Here is a 24,913-nt window from a genome sequence, read left to right on the forward strand (position 1 = left end):
AGGCCAGACAAGAGTTGGAGGCCGGGCTAGAGAGATGGCTCGGTGATTAAGAGCACTGACTGCTCTTCCGGAGGTCCTGAGTTCAAATCCCAGCAACCACACGGTGGCTCACAACCATCTGTAATGAGATCCGATGCCCTCTTCTGGTGTGTCTGAAGACAGCTACAGTGTACATATATATAAAATAAATAAATAAATCTTAAAAAAAAAAAGGTTGGAGACCAGCCTAAGATACATGGAGAGTTCTCTGCCTGGGCTCTCAAATTTTCCTGCAGCTGGGGTCATATTTTCTGGGCGTGACAGGGGCTAGTCGTGACTAAGCAGGGTTTGCACTCCGAATGTACTTTCCTCGGGACACACAGAGCTTGTCTCAAAACATTGGAAAAGGTCCTTCACATGGCTCAGCGGATAAAGGTGCTTGCAATCTGGGAACCTGAGTTGGATCTTTCCAACCTTTGGGATGGAAGATGAGAAGAGACTTCAGCAAGTTACGCGGATTCGAGCTTTGTACCGGCATGACAAACCCCAGGAGTCACACCCAGAACATGGAACTTCCACCGCCGTGGAATTTAAGTGGCACGTCGGGGAAATCATTGCTCTGGAGCGAGAAAAGGTCCAGCGTCCGCAGTTTGAGATGTCATCCAGAACGAGGGTCTGCAAGGCTTTAGAAAGGGGTGGCAATGGGTGTGACTTTTCCGTCTATGACACATTGGTCTCTGATAAGGGATAGAGGGCCTCGCTTGCGCCTGCGCGGTGAGATTAGGAGGGTGCGGCGAGTCCAAGGGAGGCAGACAGCACGGGGGCGTGGCTTGCTCTCTGACCAAGCCCACCGTATCCGGGTGCTTTGGGCCACCAAGATGGCGCTGGCTGTGGTAACCCGGGTACCCGCTGCGGCTAGAGCCGGACCCGGGAGCCCAGCTCTGGGTATAGAGTAGTGCTCTTCTGGCTGCGGGGCTGCCCCTGAGCGTTCGCAGTTCCCCGGACCTCGGGGACACCTGCGTCCTTCCTCCCCGGCGCGTCCATGAACTCCGTGTCGCCGGCTGCGGCGCAGTACCGCAGCGGGAGCCCGGAGGACGCGCGCCGGCCCGATTGTCGCCGGCCGAGGGGACAAACCCGGATCCCGGATCCCAGCAACCTTGGACCTTCGGGGTCTGGCGTGGCAGCTCTCGGCTCAACTGGAACTGACCCCGCCGAGCCTGACGAGGTGGACAAGTTCAAAACCAAGTTCCTGACAGCTTGGAACAACGTCAAGTATGGTGAGGAGGGGGTACACAGGTCAAGGGTGTCAGAGGGGTCAGAGCAAAGGAAACCAAACCTTTACCCTGTCCTGCGGATGATCCCACCCAGGAGGAGTCACCCGCAGGTCCTCCGCCCTTCCCGGTCCTGGACGTGGGGCAAGTTAGATGGGAATGGTATTCAAGCCCCGCCCATTGCACCTGTTTGACCTTGGCCAAATTCCTTCTTTCCTGTGGTGCAATAGTAGGAACAGAGCTAGCAGACGTTGGTTGACACCTATAATCCCGGTTCTTGGGATGCTGACTCAGGAAGTTTACCAGGAGTTTTAGGATAGCCTGGGCTACAAAATGAGGTCCAGGCTAGCTTGAGCTCCTCATGAGACTCTGTCTCAAAAAATCGGAAAAGGGGGTGCTGGAGAGACTGCTCGGCAACCCTGGCTGTTCCTCCAGAGGACCCAAGTTCAATTCCCAGCACTCACAAGGCAATTCACAACTGTCTGTAACTCCAGTTTCACGAGGTCTAACACCCTCACACAGACATAATGCAGGCAAAACACCAGAGGATATTTTTTAAAACTTTGGGAAAAGGCTAGTGAGATACCTCAGTAGTTAAAGCATTTGCCACCAAGCTTGGGGACCTCAGCTCCAGCCTGGACCCAGATGATGGAAGGAGAGAACCAACTCCTGCAAATTTTCTATACTTGAGGCCCAAGCTTTGGTGCTTGTCCACATACAAGCTCACATACGCAAAGTAAAAATGTGTTTTATACATTGACAGCAAAACCCCACAGTAAGAATAGGATGGTTCTGACTTGCTGGGTTGATAGTGGACCCTTATGAAGATGTGACTAAGTCCCACCTGTGTTCTCGACAGATGTGGTGTGGCATAGATTTTTGCAGACCCCCACGTCCCCTGACATCTCTGCTAGGATCAGGCCCATTTCACCACTGGGGAATGGAAGGCCCATTGCTGACACTTGGGGGCTTTAAATTGCTGAGAGCTACCCCATGTCTCCCCAGGTTGGGCAGTTAAAAGCCGGACCAGCTTCAGCAAGATCTCCAGTGTTCATCTCTGCGGGCGATGCTACCATTTCGAGGGAGAGGGTGAGGTGTCAAATCTGGGGCCAGGGGAAGGGAAGTTTCCTAGCATTCTCTATGGTTGCCAGGCTGACTAGTTGGTTCTCATAGGTGACATCCAGCGGTTTCAAAGGGACTTTGTATCTCGACTATGGCTTACATATCGCCGGGACTTCCCACCCCTAGCTGGGAGCCTGACCTCAGACTGTGGCTGGGGATGTATGTTACGAAGTGGTCAGATGATGCTGGCCCAGGGCCTGCTCCTGCATTTTCTGCCTAGAGGTGAGTTATGTATAAGCAGCCTGCAAGTGCCAGGCTTCTGGGTCAGCATAAAGCTGCCGGCGACCTGTGAGTTGAACGGTACATTGGAATCCCAGAACTTGGGAGGTTGAAGCAGCATTTCGAGATGCAGCATCCAGTGTGGTTTACATAGTGAGTTTTAGGCCTGTCAGAGGTGTGTGTATTTTTGACGTATCAGTAAAACAAGATCTTAAGTAATGCCTGCCTGCAAACCTAGCAAGTGTTTGGGGAAGGTAGGAGAAACAGAAGTTCAAGATTATTTCTGAAAGCTATACAAGAAACTGTCTCAGAAATTAATTAGTGAGGCATTTGCCATCATGCTTTTAATCCTAGTACGTAGGCAGAAGCAGGCAGATCTCTGAGTTTGAGGCCAGCCTTGTCTACAAAGTGGGTTCCACAGAGAAGCCCTGCCTTGACAAACCATAAATACATAGGTAAGTAAATAAACAAGGTCTGCAGAGACGGCTCTGCTGTTAAGGTCACTTGCTACTTTCTCAGAGGACCCAGGTTTGATTTCCAGCTCTCACATGTGAGTTACCTACTCACAACCACAGGTAATTGCCGTTTCTGAGAATCTGACACCCTCTTCTGGAATCTTGAGCACCAGGCTCTCAAAGAGCTCTTAAATGCTTGGAGGCAAAACACTTCTGCACATAGGCTAAAGGTAAACCCTTTTTTTTTTAAAGATTTATTTATTTATTATATATAAGTACACTGTAGATGTCTTCAGACACACCAGAAGAGGGCATCGGATCCTATTACAGATAGTTGTGAGCCACCATGTGGTTGCTGGGATTTGAACTCAGAATCTCTGGAAGAGCAGTCAGTGCTCTTAACCGCTGAGCCATCTCTCCAGCCCCAAACCCTTATTTTTTTAAAAAATGAGTTTGGCAGAGCTTGGTGGGGCAGGCCTTTCATCCCAGCACTTGGGAGGCAGAGGTAGGCGGATCTCCATAAGTTTGAGACTGTCCTGGTCTACAGAATGAGTTGCAGGACTGCCATGGCTATCGTACAGACCTGGTCTCACAAAAACAAAACAAAACAAAAAAGTAGTCAATTGGGAATTCCCACGGGTATTAGAGTGAGTCAAATATGAGGGAAGTAGGAATGTCGCGCCCAAGTGTAGCTATATACACGTGTACACGTTTAGTTCTAAGTTTCATCTCTTCCTCAGACTGGAGGTGGGTGGAGGGCACAGGATTGGCCTCCTCTGAGATGCCAGGGCCAGCCTCTCCCAGTCGATACCGAGGGCCTGGTCGCCGTGGTCCTCTGCGATGCGCCCAGGGTGCACTGGAGATGGAACCGGATCGCTGGCACCGGCGGATTGTTTCCTGGTTTGCTGATCATCCTCAGGCCCCCTTCGGTCTACATCGCCTAGTGGAACTTGGGCAGAGCTCTGGCAAGAAGGCAGGAGACTGGTATGGACCCTCTGTGGTGGCACACATCCTCAGGTGAGACCCACTGCGGGGAAGGTGGGAGCCACTGATGACCCGCAGGAGCTCACTGTCTGCTTCCCTTCCCCAGGAAAGCAGTGGAGAGCTGCTCAGAAGTCACCCGCCTGGTGGTGTACGTCTCTCAGGACTGCACAGGTAAGGTGGGAGTAAACTGCTGCCTGGAGCCAGGGCTACCCAAAGCCCTGACTTCTCAGGAGCTGTGCAAGCTTTGGGGTGGAGGGACTTGTGCAGGTTCCCTTTCCTGCCTCTCTGCAAGACCTAGAGAAAATCAGAATGAAAGATTGAAGACAGGAGACCTCCTTCACCCTTCTTCATTCCAGTCTCACTTTAAAAAAACAAAACAGGGGGCTGGGGATTTAGCTCAGTGGTAGAGCGCTTACCTAGGAAGCGCAAGGTCCTGGGTTCGGTCCCCAGCTCCGGAAAAAAAAAGAACAAAAAAACAAAAACAAAACAAAACAAAACAAAGCAAAACACTACATGTGTTTGCGTGTGTGTCGGGGTCGGGGTGGGAGGCCTGTACCCAGGTGTACATGACCTAGTGGGGGAGCGGGCTCTCTCCTGTGGGTTCCAGAGATGGAACGTGGGGCATCGTGCTTGGCAGCAGGTGCCTTCCCTCGCTTGGCTATTCCATCCGTCCCGTTCACTCTAACTCCACCAAACTGTTGTTAGCCAGCCTGGTGTCCTCAGGCTCACCAGCTGGCAGAGGGCTCAATGACTCATTGATCCAGAAAACTGTGGGGTCCACAAGATGGCTCAGCGACTGAAGGGGCTTGCTGCAAAAGCCTGTCAGCTCGGGTCTGTGAACCCTGCCCCTTTCTACAAAATTGTCCTCTGACCTCTGGTTTTGTGCTTTGGCATGTACACCCCCAGACACACAATGAAAATAATTACATTTTTTTACAAAAGGGCCAGATGGCTGAGGGCTCAGCTAGTGAAGGTTCTTGCAGCCAAGCCCGATAACATGGACTGGATCTCCTGAGCCCTCAGGGTTGAAGGAGAAAACTGACTCACACATGACACATACAAAGAAATTAATAAAAACAGTGCTCATAGGTGCCCAAATGTTAGCCATTGCTTTCTTCCGGGTCAGCAAATTATATTTATATAGCTTTGTTTATATTAAGTTAGGGTCTCTTGTAGCCCAGGCTGGCCTCAAAGCTACTATGTAAGACTTACAAGACTGCCGGGCTGGGGATTTAGCCCAGCGGTAGAGCGCTTGCCTTGCAAGCGCAAGGCCCTGGGTTCGGTCCTCAGCTCCGAAAAAAAAAAAGAAGACTTATAAGTCTGTCAGGCAGTGGTGGAGCACGCCTTTGACTCCAGCATTTGGGAGGCAGGCAGATCTCTGTGAGTTTGAGGCCAGCCTGGTCTACAGAGTGAGCTCCAGGACAGCCAAGGTTACATAGAGACACCAAGTCTTGAAAAACCAAAAAAAACAAAAACAAAAACAAAAACAAAAAAAAACCAAGTACGATCTTGAACTTGAGATCCTCCTGCCCGAGCCTGTGGAGGGTCGTAGTTTAAAGAGGCGGGTATGGTGTTGTAGACCTTTGACTCACATTTGAGGCAGACACAGTCTGTTCTAGTCCAGCCTGTTCCATATGATGACTTCCAGGACAGCCAGAGCTGCATAGTGAGACCCTGCCTCAAAAAAGGGGGCTGTGTTTATGTGGGCTGAGGAGGTAGCGACGGCGTCTCCATCACCAGAGCGCAGACGTGGTCGTGGGTGCAGACAGGTGGTCCGTGGGGCTCTATGGCAGCCAGCCTAACCTAGTTACATAAGATGGGGTGTTCCTGGGCTGGAGAGATGGCTCAGTGGTTAAGAGCACTGGCTGCTCTTCTAGAGGTCCTGAGTTCAAATCCCAGCAACCACATGGTGGCTCACAACCATCTGTAATGAGATCTGATGCCCTCTTCTGGTGTGTCTGAAGACAGCGACAGTATACTCACTATAAATAAATAAATCTTAAAAAAAAAAAAAAAAGATGGGGTGTTCCTGAGGGACAATACTGGAGGTTGCCCTCTGACCTCAGGAGTCCACTCACAGGTGTACGTACACACACACACACACACACACACAGACACACACACACACGTGTGTATATGCACTATCTGGGCTGGGGCTGGGTGGGGCTGAGAAATGTAGTTAAACTGTGAAGGAGTTACATTGATATACAGGCTCTGATATTTATCCCCAGCGCCACATAAATAGCTTAAAGTGGGGCTGCTAATGCCTGCTCAGAGTCCCTGTGCCCCTGAGATTACAGCTCATCTGGTAGAGAGAACAACTCTCTGACGGGCAGAAAGCCTTGGGTTTCCTGCTCAACACTGAGCAAACCCAGTGTGGTGGCACACGCCTGCAATCTCAGCCCGTGAGAGAGGAAGCAGGACAGTCAGGCCTCACATCCATCCTGATACATAGAGTTCTAGGCTATTCTGGGCCCATCAACCCCTCGGGCCCTCATTTACTCTTCCTGCTAGTGGGATAGTCAGCGCTTGCCTGGAGGCCCAGGATTGTCTCGGACTCGATGTACTAGAAAGTCTCTGCAGATGAGGACAGCATTGTCACCAGACTTGCAAGTGTGATGCTGTGTTCCTGGGACTAGAAACCTGAGTAGAAAGGTGACCTGTTGCCCTGTCCCTGCAGTGTACAAGGCAGATGTGGCACGCCTGGTGTCCTGGCCAGATCCCACAGCTGAGTGGAAGTCTGTTGTCATCCTGGTGCCTGTACGACTGGGTGGGGAGACTCTTAACCCTGTGTATGTGCCCTGTGTGAAGGTAAGCACCTTGTGATGGGGCACCTCTGTGTAGCCTCCACACTTACCAGAGCTCAGTCATGGCTGTCATTCTTTAGCACCTGTGCTGTGTGTGTGTGCTCTTCTGTTATGTAAGTGTATGTGGCACATACACGTATACATGTGCACATGTGGAAGTGAGAAGACACCGGGTACCTGCTCTGTCACTCTCTGTGTTATTCTTTTGTGACAGGATCTCTCACTAGCCCTGGAACTGGGGTGGCAGCCAGCAGTCCCTAGTGATACCCCATCTGCCCCCATAGTATTATAGCTATGTGTGACCATGTCCAGGGTTTTACACAGGTGCTTGGTGCGCAAGTGCTCTCATCCTTAGAGCCATCTCCCCAGCCCTCCTGGTTTTATGAGACAATTATAGACATGTACTAGCATGCTTCTGCCATGGGTTCTGGGGATCGAATGCAGGTCCTCACACTCTGGGGACCCACTAGTGACAGCTGCAACGCATGCACTCGCTATCATGGGGGCTGGGATTCAAACCCAGTGAAATGAGCCAGAGTTCTGTGTATGTTGGGTAGAGTGGACCTTCTGAAACAAACCGGAATGTTCTAGAAGGCTGGGGAAGAAGCTAAGGGGAGATCTGTGCCATGCAGCATAGGTCAGTCCCAGCACACAAATGTGATTTTCTTATTAAAAGCAGACCTGTCATCCCATCCAAGCACTTGGGAGGCTGAGGCACATGAGGAGCTAGACAAGTGTCCCAGGGAAAGAGGACAGCATGACAGGCTCAACAGAGACCCTCTGGCAAGTCTGCACTGCAGTGAAACACCAAGTTCTCCCTGTAAGCCTAAAGGACACATGCCATCTGTCACCTTCCCAGTGTTCCCTCCTAACCACGTCCCGTTTCTCCTTAGCCCAGCAGCAAGGCCCAGTTTGGTGTTTGCAGAACATTCCTGCTCAGGGCCCTCACTTCTCTGCCCCACACTCAAACCCATCCCTGCTAGGTGTTTCCGTGAGGCCTTTCTTGACTTATTTAAAACCTGAAGTTCTGGCTGTGAGTGGGTGTGGCGAGCTGTCAGAGCACACACGCAAGATCAGACTTTCATCCCCAGCACCAAATAAAATCAGTAAGGCACACTCCTGTAGTCCTGGAGGTTACGGCAGGAGAATCTGGAGTAGCTTGGGCTACATAGGGACTCTAACTCAAGCATCTGTCTGTCCTCTTGGTACAGTCCTGGTACCATATCTAATATTTGGGAGGTGGTAAAGACAAGGAGGAAGAAGTTTATTTAGGGCAAGCCTTGGCTATATAAGAGTCTGGTTTCTAAAGAAAGGTGCCAGGTGTAGTGGACATGCCTTTTATCCCAGGACTTGGGAGGTAGAGGCAGGTGGGTCTCTGTTAGTTCAAGGCCAGGCTGGTCTACATGGACCTTATTTTGAAAACAAAAACAAGGGGCTGAAGAGATGGCTCAGTGGTTAAGAGCACTGACTGCTCTTCCAGAGGTCCTGATTTCAAATCCCAGAAACCACATGGTGGCTTACAACCATCTGTAATGGGATCTGATGCCCTCTTCTGGTGTGTCTGAAGACAGTGACAGTGTACTTATATATAATAAATCTTTAAAAAAAAAAAAGCGTTCAGTCCCCAGCTCTGAAAAAAAGGAAAAAAAAAGTGGTTAGAATACTAACCTAAGACCATTATAATTCATATTTCCAAAATGAGTTATGAAGTAGCAATTAAATATAACTATGGTTTGGGGTCACCACGATATGAACTGTATTAAAGGGTTACAGCATTAGGAAGGTTGAGAACCATTGGGTTAGAGATGTTTAGTGGTTAGGAGGACACTTTTGGAAAGGACCAGAGTTTCTTCATAGCACACATCAGCTGCTCACACTGCCTCTAACTCCAGGGAGCTGATACCCTCTTCTGGTACTGCATTCAGGTGCACATACCCACTCGCAGAAACATACACTATGGGCTCACCCTTTAATTCCAGCACTTGGGAGGCAGAGGCAGGTGGACTTCTGAGTTTCAGGCCAGACTGGTCTACATATAGTGAGTTCCAGGATAGCCAGGGCTACAGAAAAACAAATTAAAAAATAAATCTTGTAAGAAGTTAGATGGCCCTCTCTCTAAGGTCTTCCCATCCAACAGCTAAGGCTGTTTCTGCTCTAGAACTCTTAGTGCCATCAGGCTGGGTTGGTCAAGCTGATGGCTGCTCCACTGGATCCCCTGGCTTCATGGGCTCTAGGGACCTGCTCAGTGTGCTGACCTCCTGTCTGATGCCAGCCTCTCTTTTACAGGAGCTTCTGCGCTCAGAACTCTGCCTGGGCATTATGGGGGGCAAACCTCGACATTCACTGTACTTCATTGGCTATCAGGGTAAGGCACAACCCCTTTTCTTCGGTCACAGCCCTCTGCCTTCCTCTTGCCCACCCCAGTTTACATTTGTCCCCCTCCCCCCACCAGATGACTTTCTGCTCTACCTGGATCCCCACTACTGCCAGCCCACAGTGGATGTCAACCAGGCCAACTTCCCACTGGAGGTGAGCTGGTGGCTTTGAATTGGGGCAGCAGGTATGGGCACAAAACTGGGGTCCCTCACACCTCTCTTATCTGCCTAGTCCTTTCACTGCACCTCGCCCCGCAAGATGGCCTTTGCCAAGATGGACCCCAGCTGTACCGTGGGGTTCTATGCTGGGAACAGGAAGGAGTTTGAGACCCTCTGCTCGGAGCTGATGAGGGTGAGCTACCATCATGGGGGTTGTCTTAGAGGTTCTGTCCCTGTCTCCTATGTGCTAGACAGACTGGGTTCCATCAAGTCCTGGGGTAGTGACAGACCACTCATGCTTGACAGCAGAGTACATCAAGGTCTACCACTAGGCAGCTCAGACCAGAATAGACCTGAAGAGCTTGGGCCACTGTTTGGGGGTATTCTGGGGTCAGCCTGGAGCTCATCACAGGTTTTAGGGCAGCTGTTCGAAGGCTGAGCCAGTTATGTCGCAGCTGGTTCCGAAAGACCCTGAACTGAGACCATTCTCCTCCATCCTCCTGCAGATCCTCAGCTCCTCCTCAGTCACGGAACGTTACCCCATGTTCACAGTGGCTGAGGGCCATGCTCAGGACCACAGCCTGGATGCCCTCTGCACCCAGCTCTCCCAGCCCACACTGCGACTACCTTGCACAGGACGCCTACTCAAGGCCAAAAGGCCCAGCTCTGAGGACTTTGTGTTTTTATAATGGGAAGGGATGGGAAAGATGCCAGACTATTTATTTTTTTATTTATGTCATGTCAGGTATGGGATCTGGAACTCCAGAGGTGGTGCTGGACCCCTGTCCTCATGTCCCCGATCCTCCCCAACACAGCTGAGACCTATCTAGGCCCCCAGCTTGGGGTTGTGCCCTTTCGAGTCCTCACCCCCAGCTGCCCCTGACTCCTCAGGAGCCGGGGATGGAGTGGGCTCCGGGGCACTCACTCAGGGCCTGATTCAAGTTCTGTAGCCTGCGCTGGATGACTGGGAGGACTGACTGACTGTCAGTGGAGGCTGATAAACATGCAGACTTGAGTGTGCCTGTGGTTGTGACTTTCAGGTTGTCTGTGGGAAGACAAGGCTCTGGCAGCCTCAGTTCCCCAGCTTAGAAGCAGCGGTGCCCCCGCTGCAGGCAGCTTCCCTAGGCCAACAGGCGGAGTATGGTCAGCAGCTTAGCCCGGGAGGCAGGTTGGCTCCCTGTGGCCCTCAGGCGTGGCTCTGCTGTTTCTTGCGTTGGCGACCCAACTGGCGGAAGTGCAGCCTTTTGGGGTTGAGGCCAAAGGCCTGCAATCTCTGTCGGCTGAACTTGTGACCTCCAAGTGTCACTGTGGGACCCAGCAGCCTGGCCTTCTTACTCTTCTGCTTCTGGGATGCTGGCTTCTCTGGGCAGGGTGTGTGGGCCAACTCTTCTTCCTTGGCTCCTGAGAGCTCAGCCTGGGGCTTCTTCCCCCCAGCTGCACTGGGCATGGGCAGCTGGACTTGTGAGCTGGCCTTGCTGGGTGACTTTCCTGTGGCTTCTGTGGGCATTTCCACCCTACAGGGAGAAAAGTCAAGGGTTAGGTCAGCCTGTTGTTCAGAACATGACCCCGCCCCCTTGCTCTTTTGTTTGAGAAGGGGTTCCCAGGCTAGCCTTAAATTCTGTGTAAGATGACCTTTAACTTTTTTTTTTTTTTTCTTTCTCTAAAGCAGGGTGGGGTGATATGGTCTTACTATGTAGCCCTGGCTGTCCTGGAACTCACTGTAGACCACACTGGCTTTGAACTCAGAGCTCTTCAGGGGCTTTTATAAAATGCTGAGATAGAACCCAGGGCATTCATGGTACACACCAGGGAAGCACTGTGCCCACTCAGCCAAAACCCTGTTTTTGTTGTCTCACTACGGGACCCAGGTGGCCTCAGCTTCCTGAGATAGCGTTCATAAATATGACAACTACAGATTGGCTGTACCAGAGGGAGCTAGGGATGTCAAGTCAACTCCATGTGCCTTTAGTGCAGTTGCCACGTCTGTCCCAACCGAGTCTGGATCCCAGACTCTATGGTGTGACAGTGACAACTGACCTTTAACAGCTAACAAGGTGCTTGTAAGGATTTATTTTGTTCAGGATTGAGATAAAACCCAGTACTTTAATCACACTAAACGGAATCACACTAAGCATGGCGATACACACCCTTAATCCAAGCACCTGAGGCAGAAGGAGATCTCTGAGAGATTGAGACCACCCTGGCCTACCTTAAGAAGCTCCAAGAGGACTATAGAGACCCAAGTCTTAAATAAACACAATCTTCACATCCCCTAAGTCCCCTAAGAGAAGGCTGTTGCTGTGGACCCCAGGCTGGCCTCAAACTCATCAAACTCATGAACCCTGTCCCTAGTGCTGGGATTGCAGATGTGCACCACGGTGTCCAGTCCTTCTGAGTATTCTGGGCATCCTCCATCTCTGAAGTCTGAACCATGAAGTCACCTTACCAAGAGGGTCTGACTGGCCAACAGTTTGCACATCTGGGTGTTAGCTACATGGGTTGCTGCTACTCCTCCCACCCACCACCCACCCCACCCCCGGGTCCAGTGCTCACTCTTCCTGGCACAGAGACTTGAAGATCTGCCTCTTCTTCCACACGCTCTGGGCCTTCTGGCTGTACGCCCGCTGCTCCTGCATCTCTTCCTGCTCCGACCTGTGCATCAGAGGTGTTCTAGAAGCTGTCCAAACTGGCTCCCTCCTCCCCCACCACCCTGCTGTCACCTGTACATGCAGGTCTTCTTCAGGGAACACCAGCGATTCAGTTCCTTGTCATCAGCTGAAAGGATCTGCACGGGGAGAAAGATACTGTGTGGTCCTGGGGTCTACCTCTGAGCCTCCGTCACTCAGCAGGGATGTCAAGAGGTTTGGGGACAACTGAGTTCAGGGTTTTGCTAATGAGGTGGGGTTTGTTTGAATGTTACTGTAGCTCAGGCTGTCCTGGAATCCCCAGCAGTCTCCTGCTACCTCAGCCTCTCCAGTGCTGGCCTCCACAAACACTGCTTCAGCTTTTAGTGACAGAGTCAGCATTGAATTGCAGATCTTTCTGTCAAACCTCTTCAGAGAATGTTCACCTCCTCCAATCCCCTGCCCTTCCCTCAATTTTCCCTGCCTGCCCTGGTCCCAACCTCCTCTGTGCTGAGCCCAAAGTCACAGGGGACGACAGTGCGGTACTTGAAGCGACAAGGCAGGTCGTCAATAATGTCCTCATAGTCCAGCCTGTAGTATTCATCCAGGTACTCCTCAAAGGTCTTGTCCCCTGCACGAGAGATGCACAGCCAGGGTAGTATGTGTTCAAGGCCCCACGAGGCAGGCACACTGCCCCATCATGCCTTGTGCCTCACCAGGGTCAAACATGGGCTTCTCCTGCCCCACTGCAGCTGCAAACGGAGACTTGCGCTTTCTCTTGCCTGAGGTGGGGGCTTCACGAAGCTTCTTCCGAGGTTGGCTGGGATCATAGTCTGCATCCATCTACCAGAGAGAGCTGGTCAGATCAGGCAATTCTAAAGGCTTCAGGAGCATCCAGACCCTACCAGGGACACCCATTGTTCTAAATGTTCGCACAGCCCTTGCTGGCTTGCACGAGCTGTGCGGCCAAGCCTTAGAACATGTTCATGGAAGGCTCCAGCTCTGCCAACTGCCCTACTTCAGACTCAGACCAGCAGCACTCACGTTAAAGTCAGGGTCCTCACAGTGCAGCTCCTGTTGGCTCCAGGCCCCATTCTGCTCAGGTCCACCCCACGTGTCCCAGTTCCAGTCATCTGGTTCCACAGAGGACAGACAGGGAAAGTGAGGACATCACCTGGGCTGCACCCACCCTGTTCCCCAGCTTTCTAAAGACACACACCTTCCAGCCCCTCCTCTTCCTCAAACTGTGGCTTCTCTTCTTCCACAGTCCCGTAGAAGGCATCTCCAAAGCATTTCTGCAAGGGAAGGGCAGGCCTAAGGGCAGCAGCACCCACACACCTACAGGCGCTCAGGTGCCCCACGTCAATACCAACACAACTAACCAGCCTTACCGTTGTACCAGACAGGGTTTGATGTAGGCCAGGCTGGCCTCAAACTACCGGAGGCTAGCCTTGACATTGTGATCCATTTGCTTCCAGCCCTGAGGGTAGTGACTGCAGGTGTGGGAATGGCAGATTTTGCTTTAATTGATAGAACATCGTGTGGCCCAAGCTGGTAGTCCTGCCTCAGATTCCCAAGAGCTAGGATTATAAACCCAGGCTAACACACCCAACTCTGTGTGGCTCCTGAGTCTTCCAAGAGATGGTCTCTGTGCTGAGACCCTCCATGGCACCACCCGTTGTCTAGGCTGCATTGGTTTCTCACAGCAGCTGCAGCTCTGTAGGATTCAGACCCTGACGTCACTTGTACCTATGACGTAATCACTAGTCAGGACTCGACTGGGCTGTCATCATTCCTGATAGGCTGAGAGGCAGTTTCCTCCAAGATCCTACCTACACTAGCCATGGTACACACCTGTACACAGCAGGTAGAGGCTGGGCCCAGGAGATCATGAGTAGCAGGCTAGCCTGGGCTATAAATCGAGGCTGGAACTCTGATGGTAGGGTGCTGTCCCAGTATACATAAAGCCCTGGCACTACCCCTAACACAACAATCCATGGCTGTGATTCTACACGGATGCTGCGGCCACATGTCACCATTGCTACCATGATCCCTGGGTCTATACAGAGATATGTCAGGTATGTAGTAGGCTCTCAATTACAAGGAGATTGGGCAGGGCCTCTGAACTCCAAGACAGAGAAACACTGAGATCTGCTGGGGGCCTTCCAGGGGAAACACTGTCCACTGCACTTATTTTCATTTTTTTCTACCTTCATTTTTACTCAATGTGATGCAATTTTGCCTGCATGTATGTCTATGCCATGTGCATGTCTGATGCTCCTGGAGGCCAGAAGGAGTCAGATCCCCTTGGACTGTACTTATAGAGAGCTATGAGTTGACATAGGGGTGATGGACCTTGGTCTTCTGGAAGAACAGCTGATACTCTCAAAGACTGAGCCATCTCCCTAGCCTATCTGTGCACTTATTAAACACTTTGCATATGCTCAACCTGGAGCAGGTTCCTGACAGAATTCTTACAGCTACCATTCCCAACAGCACCTTGCTCCTCTAGGAGAAACCAAAGCTAAGACCTGAGAAATGCCTTAAATAACAGGAAAGCAGATGACTCCACAGCGCTCCAGGTCTTCTCACTAAGCCTGCCACTCTGCCATCAGCTTCTTCCCATGACTTCCTCCACTTGGCTAGTGGCCCACTTGGGGCTGTCACAGGGCCCAGCCTTTTCTTGCAGATTTCTCAACACCTGGTTCTGAAACATGCCGCTCTGTTCATCTAGTTCAACCAATGAGAATGGGAAGATGAGCTGCAGGACCAGTGCTTAGCCAGTGTGTGCTTGCACATGCAAGGCCGGTTTCTACATTCTATCTCAACACCACCACAAATACAGAACAAACGCAAACCTGGGGACCAATGAGAGGGCTCCCCTGCAGTGCATAGGGCAGCTAGAGAACCAGTCCCACCAAGATATCCTCCACAGACGTGCCATGGGACATGTGACACACATAAATGTCAATAAATAACATTTACAGTAAATAAAGTCAAGGTCCAAGCCATGGTGTCGCACATCTGTAACTGCAATCCCTGAGAAGCAGACAGGGGGTGGTAAGGAGGAGGCCAACCTAGATATACGGTGAGAGTCCTAAGAGCACGAGGGCTGGAGAGATGGCTCAGCGGTTAACAGCACTGACTGCAGGGTTGGGGATTTAGCTCAGTGGTAGAGCGCTTGCCTAGCAAGCGCAAGGCCCTGGGTTCGGTCCCCAGCTCCGGAAAAAAAAAAAAAGAGCACTGACTGCTCTTCCAGAGGACCTGTGTTCAATTCCCAGCACCCACATGATGACTCACAACCATCTCTAATGGGATCTGATGCCCTCTTCTGGTGTGTCTGAAGTCAGCTACAGTGTACTCACATATAACAAATAAATTTTAAAAAAAGAAAGAACAGCAGGAAATTAAGACATGCCTGAGTCAGTGACTCAACTTGTTTTTTCAACTTTATGGCATACAAAGACAATATGTACTAAGAGAAACTACTCTTCACACTGCCCCTGTCGCCCAGGCCACATCAGTACTGTGTCGTTGAGGACAGCCCTGACTCCTTATCCTCCTTGCATCCCAAGGCCAGGCTTACAGAACTCTCATCTGACCCAGCTGTCTGTGGAGACATCTGCCTGGAGCACTCTCCTGATGCCAAGCTGAGGCAGAGTAAGTCTCAACCTCAGCCCTGCAGACATCAAGGCAACAACCGGCTCCAACTGGCCCTCCCTGTGTTAGTCTGAGCTATGCATTAGCTTGGGTGGGTTCTTCTCTGTTGTTGGTTTGCTTGGATTTTTTTTTCCTTTTGTTTTGTTTTTGGGTCGCAGAGGCTGTACCCCAAATATAGAAAGGTATTCTACCATAGCCACGGCCCTATCCCCTCATTGGGGGATTGTAGGCAGGGGTTCTACCACTGAGCCACACCCTAGCCCCTCTCCCAGGGGATCTTCTTACAGGGCTGAATGCTGACCTCCACCCCTCTGCCTCCCAGGCAGGCCCTCAAGTCCTCTTTTGGGTCAACTCCTCCCACCCTTCTTTCCTGAGCCAGAGGCAGTGCTCCACTGACCCTCACACTGCAGGCAAAGGGAAAGGTGCCACAGAGGTCAAGTCATTCTCTAAGGGCAACAACTAGGGGACCTTTGGCCTCGCAGACAACTTCCGGTGCGATCATACCTGCATGAGCTGGTCGTGCTGGGCAGGGTCAAAGTCATCCTCCAGGTCCTGCTCCTCAAGGCCCAATGTCTCGTTGCCAGTGACCTGGCGCAGCTTCTCCAGCTTGGCTAGAATCTCCTTCCTCTTGAGGTTCTTCAACTGTTTCAGCTCCTCCTGCTTCTTGGCTTTCTCCTGCGGTGAGAGCAGCTTAGTATTCCTAATAGGCAGAGCCTTGCACTGGGGCCTCCCAACATGAGCAGTTTTCTGTCTCCCTTGTAGACAGGCTCCCGGGTAGCTCTGCTGACCGTAACTCCAGATCCTCCGGCCTCCACCTCCTGAACTCTGGGAATGTAGGCTTCGTCGGCTCTGCCTGTTTCCCTTAGTGCTTGGCTGGTAGCCAGCGCTCTGTACACTGGGCAAGTGCTCTACCCACTGAGCTGCAGCCTGGGTTTTGTGTGCTTTTGAGACAGTCTTACTACCTGACACAAAGTGGCCTAGAACTCTTTATGGAGACCAGGCTGACTTTGAAATTATGGTGACCTATACTGCCAATGCAGGTACACAACACCATGCCAGCTTGTTTCTACTCTTTATTATTATTATTATTATTTTTTTTTATCGGAGCTGGGTACCGAACCCAGGGCCTTGCGCGTGCTAGGCAAGCGCTCTACCGCTGAGCTAAATCCCCAACCCTCTTTATTATTTTTTACATAGAGTCTTTGTAGCCCAGGCTGGCCTAGAATCCTCCTGCCTCTGCTTCCCGTAAAGGTATGTGCCGCCAGCTTCAGTTTACTTTTTCTGTGGAGATGGTGTAAGTTTCCTAGCTTGGCCTTGAAATCTCTACCTACCTCAGCAGGTCCAAAATTTTCAGTGTCTATGCCTCAACTCTGGAGGGCTGGGGAAGGATCACTGGCAAACACCGCCACACCCAGCCACACTCACCCTCTTCTTCCGCTCCCTGGTCTCCTCCCTCTTCTCCTTCCTGCGGTCGTCCTTGCGACGCACAGACGACGCGATGCTCCGCGGGTATGTCTTGACCTGTGGGCAGGAGAGGAACCCAGTGGACCTCAGAGATGGAATGGGGTTGAGGGGCTGGACCCCGGGCAGCCACGTCCTCCCTGACCCAGGCCTGGGCACGCACTGAGGCTGAGTCAGGCTCCTCAAAGCGGAAGTTGTACTTGTGTTCAAAGTCTTCCTGCTTCTTCAGGAATAGCTCCCCTTCATCTGAGGAGTCGTCCACCGCCAGCTGCACTGGGGGGCCCAGAACCCTGAAGGACAACATGAGGAGTAAGGCCCAGAAGTACTGATGAGCTGGTCAGACATGACCTCATTTTATTCCCACAAAAACTCTACAATAGGCTGGTAAGATGGCTCAGCAGGTGCTTGCTGACAAGTCTCAGAACCCAAGTTCCACCCTAGGGGTCCACATGGTGGACAGAGAGAACTGGCTCCCACAAGTATGCGGCCTCCCTGCCTGAAATAAATAAATGCAGTGAAGAAAATAGATTACCTTTCCTCCTCTGTCTCCTCCTCCTCGTCCTCTTCATAGCGTTTGTTGAGGATATAATCCCTCAGGAACTGCTCCCCCTCGTCCAGTTCTGGGTTGTTCCAGTACTCCTTGAGGTGTGTCTGTGGAAGAGAGGGGCACGGATGTAGCCTTGGATGGACCTAAGGAACTGAAACTTCACAGCCAAGTTCAAGTAGGTAAATTACTACCTCTTTGTGCCTTTTCTTCTTAAGACATCTGATTGTGTAGCCCAGGCTAACTAGGCACTAGCTACCATCTTGTCTCAGCCTCTCGAGTATTGAAATTACAGATCTGAGCAACCACTCCTGGCCTGTATTAGTTCATTTTATTCTCTGAGAAACTGTAGTCCAGGAACTGCTCATGTGTATCCTCAAAGAATATGCCGTTGTTTAATTTTTTGGTGCATTCTAGGTAAGCATGATCCCTGAGCCATGGCCAGCTGCTCCCTGGGAGAATCTAGGCAGGCCTTTACCACTGAGCTGCAACCCAACCCCTCACTGGAGGACCCTAGGCAGGGGCTCTGCCACTGAGCCAAATCCCTGTCCCTCAAGAGTCCGTGGGTATCTGGGAGTGTGAGGTGGGATAAAGTAGGGACCGGCCCTGAGGATTACCAGTTCTTTCAGCGACTCAGAGCTGTCGATCTCCTTTTGCCCCTTTAGCCACTCCAGGTAGTCCACATCCTCCTGGGCCTGTGGAAGGCAAGCGCTCAGGCCTCGGGACTTGCTCCAGCCCGAGCCCCAGCCCCAGCAGGACTCTGGCACGCACCTTTTCTTCCCCACTCTTAGTGTGCTTCTGCAGCAGCCCAGAGCCACCTTCCCCGGCACTGTCCTCATCGCTGCTGTCCTCCACAAAGGCACGGAAGCTGCGCACCACAGAACAGACGTCAGCACTGGTGCATGAGCAGCCTGAGCTCTGAGACACGAGTGACCGGACACTGCAGGAGCTCTCCTGCTCCCCCACTCCAGCCCCGGCTTACCTTTCCTTCAGCTGTCTCTGCTCTTCTATGTAACTCTTTGTGGCTGTTTCCTGTGGAGGGATTGGATGTGGGCCCAGGCCAGCTACAAACCCTCACGCCCCCAGTCAGCTGTGGTTCTACCCACCTGGAGCCTGTGATCAACGCTCTCCCCATCAGAGTTGTCCTCGTCCACATATTTGCTGTACAGAAAACCAGCGGAAACTCAGAATGCGGTGCTGCGCACGGTAACTCAACACACAATGCCTTAAGTTTAAAATGGGTTTATTGAGCATTAATGTCTACTTACTATTTTTCCCAAAGAAATCTTTTATAAGTGTGTGTATGAAATGTGTGCAGGTGTTACATGCCAGGCACATATGTGTGTGTGTATGAAATGTGTGTGTGTATGAAATGTGTGCAGGTGTTACATGCTAGGCACATATGTGTGTATGAAATGTGTGCATGTGTCACATGCCAGGCACGTGTGTGTGTGTGTGTGTGTGTGTGTGTGTGTGTGTGTGTGTATGAAATGTGTGCAGGTGTTACATGCCAGGCACATATGTGTGTGTGTATGAAATGTGTGTGTATGAAATGTGTGCAGGTGTTACATGCCAGGCACATATGTGTGTGTGTATGAAATGTGTGTGTGTATGAAATGTGTGTGTATGAAATGTGTGCAGGTGTTACATGCTAGGCACATATGTGTGTATGAAATGTGTGCGTGTGTCACATGCCAGGCACGTGTGTGTGTGTGTGTGTGTGTGTGTGTATGAAATGTGTGCAGGTGTTACATGCCAGGCACATATGTGTGTGTGTATGAAATATGTAGGTGTGTCACACGCAGGCACAGATGCCAGGTGCCAAGGAGAATAGAAAAACACTGAGTGCCGTGGGAGGCATGGGTACCCTTGGCTGGCTTGAACTCACTCTGTAGACCAGGGCGGGCTGGAACAGAGATTTGCCTCTCTCTGAACAGGATGGACGACTGTGCCACCATGCCCAGCTCTCCTCTCGTTGGTCACAGTTGCAGCTAGCCATGCTTCCCCAGACGCCTGCAATCTGACTCTCTGCCCCTCAAGGCTGGGGTCACAGGTAAGTGCTTGACCTCGCCCAGCACTTAACATGGGTGCTGGAGACCCGAACTCAAGTTCTCTTGCTTTGATGGCAAGTGTTCTTACCCACTGAGGCATTTGGTATGCCCCACCCCCCACCCTGAAAGACAAGGGTTGTAGGGTGTAGTTCTACTGGCTTGTAACTTGCCACCTGAAGCAGTCTGACCTAAAACTCATGACCACAGCCCTGCTCTTGAGTCTGGAGAGCTGGGTTATAGGTATGTGCTCCTGAGTCTGGCTACAACTCTGTAGTTTTAAATGTATTTTTATTTCACAATATTTTCTCCTTCCTTTTGTCCTTTATTTTTAAACAGGGCTGGGGAGCAAACCAACGGCCTTCCACATGGCTGCCGTCCACTGAGGCCCTGGCCCTTGGTTTTTCATTTGTTCTGTTCCTGTTTTTAAGAACATTATGTGCATGTGTTTACATGCCACATGTGTGTGGATGCCTGTAGTGGCCAGAAGAGTGTACTTCATGATATTATAAGGGGATCTGAGAGCTGGAATTCCAAGCAGATGGTAGCCACCTGATGTGGGTGCTGAGAATTGAACTCATGTCCTTTGGAAGCACACCAAGCATTCTTAACAGCTGTGTTACCTGTAGAGCTCTTAAAAACATTTTAAAAATGTTTTATTTTATATTATATGTGTATGTATGTGTGGGTGGGTTTTTGTAGGTAAGTGCAGTGCCTGTGGAAGACAGAGAGCTCCCTTAGAGTCAGAGAGCCGCGGTCTGCTTGACGTGAGTATAAGAACCAAATTCTAAGCCAGCTCTAAAGCCTGAGGCAAGAAAAGGTTAAATTACATTTATCATGTGCATACATATGGGTGCCACAGTGTGATGCAGAAGTCAGTTCTCTCCTTCTGCTGCCAGAGTGAGGCCCGGGGACTAAAGTCTTTGTGGCAGACTCTGTAAGCACCACTCTCTGCTAACCCTCCCACAGGCCTTTGGGATTTTAAGTATCACCACATAGCAGAGGCTGGCCCAGGCTCTCCATCTTCCTACTTTTACCTCCTGCGTTCTTAGATTAGAGCTGAGCACCTCCGCGTTGGTCTCAATCTTCAATAACTTCTTATTCCAGTGGGTTTTTTATCAGGATAGCTCCACATATACTCCCAAGGGCTGAGGGGCTGCTTGCCCACGCCATGCCCTTGGGGTGGAGCCTTGCTTTGAACTCCTAGTGGAAAGGGCCTAAGAATGCAGGCAGGAAGGGGCTGGAGAGATGGCTCATCGGTTAAGAGCACTGACTGCTCTTCCAGAGATCCTGAGTTCAAATCCCAGCAACCATATGGTGGCTCACAACCATCTCTAATGAGATCTGGTGCGTCTGCAGACAGCTACAGTGTACTTATAATAAATAAATAAATAAATAAATAAATAAATAAATAAATAAATCTTTAAAAAAAAAAAAAGAATGCAGGCAGGATCACCGAGGCTCTGCTCAGGGATTCCTTCTTTCTGGGTAGGTTTGGGCTGTTCTTCCTTTCCTTTCTTTTCCTTTCTTTCTTTTTTTTTTTTTTGAGTCAGGTTCTCACTATGTAGCCCTGGCTGTTCTGGAGACCATCCTACCTGGCTACCTTGTGCTTTTCTACCTGTAATACACGAAATTTAGGCCAGCAGCATGGCTCTGCCTAGAGAGGCATGTTCTATGCGAGCCAGAGGACCTGAGTTCAAGAACTGAGCCATGTGGAGACAGAAGACAATGGATACCAAAGCTGTCCTCTGACTTCCAAACACATGCTGTGGTGTGGCCCAGGGCCCACCAACTGTCTAACCACTCTTTCCCCATCCAACAACAACAATGAATGAAGGCTGGACGGTGGCCCAGCAGGTAAAGGCTCTTAATGCCACACAGGGAGAGCTGAGGTTTCATCACTGAATTCAAAGGTGGAAGGAGAGTCCTAGAATTTATCCTCAACTTCCACATGTGCTGTGGCCCTAAATCCCTGATAGTAAATTAAAAAAAAAGAAAAAAAAAAATAGAAAGAAAGAAAAAAAGAATGTTAAAAGGGCCAGGCATAGTGGCACACAACTTTAATCTCAGAATTCAGGAGGCAGAAGCAGATGGATTTCTGAATTCTGATCTACAGAGCGAGTTCCAGGACAGCCAGAGCTACACAGAGAAACCCTCTATAGGAAACACCCTGGAACACCCTCATGGTCCTTAGGGAACTGGAAGCTGACAGGGGGATGAGGCCCTCCTTACCCTTCTTTCTCCAAGATGACCTTCCTCTCATAGTCCTTCAGGTACATGGGCTGTACTTTCTTCTGCTTTCCCAAGGCTGCTGACTCCTCCTCACTCTCTGAAGAGGAGGCTTCTGCTGAGGGATAGTGAGAGAACACCTGCTGTTACCCACAGCTTCCCCCTTTCACCAGCAGAGCGCCTCAGAGGGCAGGGCTAGGAGCAGACATAAGTTCTGAATCCTTGCCAGCCATTTCCAATTGTAAAATAGTAAATCACCCTTATTGCCTGGTTACTTTTCCAGGGACAGAGTATGATATAGCCCAGGCTATACTAAAACTTCGTACAAAAGAAACAAAGCAACTAAACAAACAAAAGCTTTAGGTGCAGAGATAGCTAAGTTGATAGTGTCTGTCTAGCAAGCACAGGCTCCATTCAATTTCACTTATGCGGCACATAACTGAACGAAATCCCAGCAGGGGGACCACAAGTTTAGTCACATCCTTGACTACACAGTGAATTAGAGGCCAGGCTGGGTTACATGAGAAGCTACCACAAAGAATATAAAAGCATTTCTGACCTAGCACTTCAGACTCATGGATTCATAGGGAAAGCTTTTCTTTTAGTGTACGTTGATGACAGAGGTCAGCTTGTACACACAACCCCTCAAACGGCATCCATTCATTCTCCCCACACCCGACTCCCTCTCTCTGGTCTTTTCTGGCCTGGAACTCACTCTGTGGACCAGGCTAGCCTCAAGCTCAGAGACCCACCTGCCTCTGCCTCTGGAGTGTTGGGATTAAAGGTGTGCCTCACCACCCCAGAGAGCCTCCAGGGAGCTGCCTGTCTTCCCCAGCACCGGCATTGACAATGTGCGTCCATGCCTGACTCCATCATGTGATTTCTCAGAACGAAGCTCAGGCCTTCCGGCTTTGCGTGGCCACCACTTTACCAACTCACCCCTATTCCCAGCCTCACTTTTTGGTTTTTGACACAGGATCTCATTGTATAGCTCAGGCTGGCCCTGAGCCCTGAGCTATCAGCCTCCTGAGTGCTAAGATTGTGGGTTATACACTGCCACTCTGGGAAGGGAAACAATTCAACAATTCATTCAACAACTCAATTCCATCCACACTAAGGCACTTAGGGAGATGCCCACCCCACCTGTTCTCTGATAGAAGGTAGCATCTTTCTGGTAAATTCGAGGGTCTTTCTTCTTCAACAAGGACAGAGTTCTATAAAAGTCTCTCTCCTGCTGGGGATCAAATTCCTAGAGCAGGAAAAAGAGGTAGGGTCAACTTCAGAAGGAAGTTGGACACCGTGTGAGTAGGGTAGTGAGGACAGGATGCAGCAGAGACCAGCAACCCTGAGGACTGAGTGGAGGGAAGGAAAGAAGAACAGGACACCAGAGGAGGAGAGGCATACGGAGCACTGTGTCTGGGCAGGTGTGGCCAGGAAAACAGTGGAGCCCCGTGTGGGTAGTAGGTACTTCCTCGTCAAACTCCTGGGGTTTAAGGATGGAGAGATGATTCCTAGGTGACCACTAATCAGGATGGTGAGGTATCCAGTGTGGAGGATGAAGTGAAGACAGAGAGGACATGACAATCCCTAGTGATGAGGGCACCACCTGTCACTCAAGGGATAGGGGAGTGTCTTACAATTTCCTTAGGGCTCTACTGGGTTAGTGGGGATTTCTTCTACGAATGGATGGAAGTCTGGAGCCACATCTGGATAGGAGTGAGAACTTGGTGTCTCCTAGACATTGTTACCCAATGGATCAAGGTGGGGACATGGATGTTTTTATAGGTGACTAAGATAAGACGTTCTGTCCTTCTGGGGAAATAGGGAGGATTTAGTAATCCCTAGATACAAGAAAAATGGTGTTTATCACTCAAGGGATTTGGATGCAGGACATAGGGTTAGGGTCAGACTCCCACTGTATCTAAATTGGGGTGCTGTTGAAGACTGGAGGCCAAGAAAAGAAAGTAAGTAAATTTAGTGACCGTTTGGAAGGGGCTATCTGACACTTAAGGGGTCAGGAGGTAAATCCAGATCATCTCCATAGAGTAAGGCACCCCTGTGCATCAAGGTGAGAGCTCAGTGGTTGGGAGGCTTGGAATCTCTTCCAGATCCCTGAGTTGAGGAGGGTACTGCCTGTCACTCAAAGCATTGGGGGCGGGTCCTGCAGGATCGGGACAGCCCAGCCCTGTTAGGGAAGCCCCTTGCACATCTAGATAGGACGCGAAGTTTGGCTGCGGAAGCTCACCACATGCTCATCGCTGGAGTCAGACTCGGAACTGGAGTCGCTGCCGTCGTCCCGATCTCCGTAGCGATCTTTCACTGTGGAATACACATGCAGTTCCCCATAGCCGTCATCAGACGCATCCCCCCAGTTCCCACACCCCGGCCTGCGCAGGCGCCCCTCACTCACGCCGCTGTAGTTCCTCACGCTCGCGGTAACGGCTGTAGCGTGCAGCAAAAGCTGCGTTCACCTTTAGAGTCGCAGGAGCGCGCGGTTCCGGCATGGCGGCTGTGAGACCTAGTGCGCACGCGTGCAACCGCCCCCTGCAGGGTGTGACTCCCCTAGATACGCCCCCTGAGGGCTTTTAAGGAGCACGTCCATTACAGACGCACTTTGCTCCACCCTCTACTCTTCCGGGATCCCGTTGGCCTTTTGCTCAGCAAGCCACACCCACGCGGACAAGCCTCTGCGGGGAAAGGCCACAAGCCACCGCCCACCCTTCTCCACCCTGACGGCTCCCGGCACCCAGCTGACATCTGGGGGCCCCTTTCTCCACTCGCGGTTTCCTGTCTCTCTTCCGTTCCGACAGCACCCGACCGCTGCCCCACCCAACTCAGTTACCCTGACGCCCTGGGAATGACCGTGTTGCCCCATCACCCCACACCATCCCTAGTCTCATCCTACCCTCCGAATACCCCATCCCAGACTCCTAAATCTGAAGTCATCCTCGCCGTCTTAGTTTAATGAGCCAAAAC

The 24,913-nt window shown here is 51.0% G+C and overlaps 2 protein-coding genes across 9 annotated transcripts; one reads left to right on the forward strand and one right to left on the reverse strand.

The window, feature by feature from the left end:
- Positions 1 to 801: 801 nt before the first annotated feature.
- Positions 802 to 10,391, forward strand: Atg4d (autophagy related 4D, cysteine peptidase). 4 transcript variants are annotated; one of them, NM_001101013.2, is made up of 10 exons: positions 836 to 1,256; positions 2,256 to 2,339; positions 2,424 to 2,594; positions 3,787 to 4,063; positions 4,137 to 4,201; positions 6,711 to 6,841; positions 9,124 to 9,202; positions 9,290 to 9,366; positions 9,445 to 9,564; positions 9,878 to 10,391. In NM_001101013.2, exons 1-10 carry the CDS (start codon positions 1,022 to 1,024, stop codon positions 10,058 to 10,060), a joined length of 1,422 nt encoding a protein of 473 aa, NP_001094483.2. In that variant the 5' UTR covers positions 836 to 1,021; the 3' UTR covers positions 10,061 to 10,391. The 4 variants fall into 4 exon arrangements, 2 of the variants coding, with proteins under 2 accessions (NP_001094483.2, XP_038938087.1); XM_039082159.2 differs by lacking the exons at positions 836 to 1,256; positions 2,256 to 2,339 and adding an exon at positions 3,167 to 3,276 and having other exon boundaries at positions 2,455 to 2,594; positions 9,878 to 10,386; XR_005487922.2 differs by lacking the exons at positions 9,290 to 9,366; positions 9,445 to 9,564; positions 9,878 to 10,391 and adding an exon at positions 7,514 to 7,657 and having other exon boundaries at positions 802 to 1,256.
- On the reverse strand, positions 10,075 to 24,476 carry Kri1 (KRI1 homolog). 5 transcript variants are annotated; one of them, NM_001398706.1, is made up of 19 exons: positions 24,348 to 24,457; positions 24,183 to 24,256; positions 23,081 to 23,186; positions 21,941 to 22,055; positions 18,767 to 18,821; positions 18,643 to 18,692; positions 18,432 to 18,528; positions 18,278 to 18,355; positions 17,649 to 17,767; positions 17,280 to 17,406; positions 17,081 to 17,176; positions 16,160 to 16,330; positions 13,215 to 13,290; positions 13,040 to 13,128; positions 12,712 to 12,838; positions 12,496 to 12,626; positions 12,092 to 12,156; positions 11,925 to 12,023; positions 10,075 to 10,885 (listed from the first exon to the last, which is right to left on the reverse strand). In NM_001398706.1, the coding sequence occupies exons 1-19, from the start codon at positions 24,439 to 24,441 to the stop codon at positions 10,558 to 10,560; spliced, it is 2,097 nt and encodes a 698-aa protein (NP_001385635.1). In that variant the 5' UTR covers positions 24,442 to 24,457; the 3' UTR covers positions 10,075 to 10,557. The 5 variants fall into 5 exon arrangements, with proteins under 5 accessions (NP_001385635.1, XP_038938720.1, XP_063122224.1 ...); XM_039082792.2 differs by having other exon boundaries at positions 10,085 to 10,885; positions 21,941 to 22,052; positions 24,348 to 24,476; XM_063266154.1 differs by lacking the exons at positions 23,081 to 23,186; positions 24,348 to 24,457 and having other exon boundaries at positions 10,085 to 10,885; positions 24,183 to 24,262.
- Between the last annotated feature and the right edge of the window lie 437 nt (positions 24,477 to 24,913).

Source organism: Rattus norvegicus, chromosome 8 (assembly GCF_036323735.1).
Source record: "Rattus norvegicus strain BN/NHsdMcwi chromosome 8, GRCr8, whole genome shotgun sequence".
Classification (NCBI taxonomy): domain Eukaryota; kingdom Metazoa; phylum Chordata; class Mammalia; order Rodentia; family Muridae; genus Rattus; species Rattus norvegicus.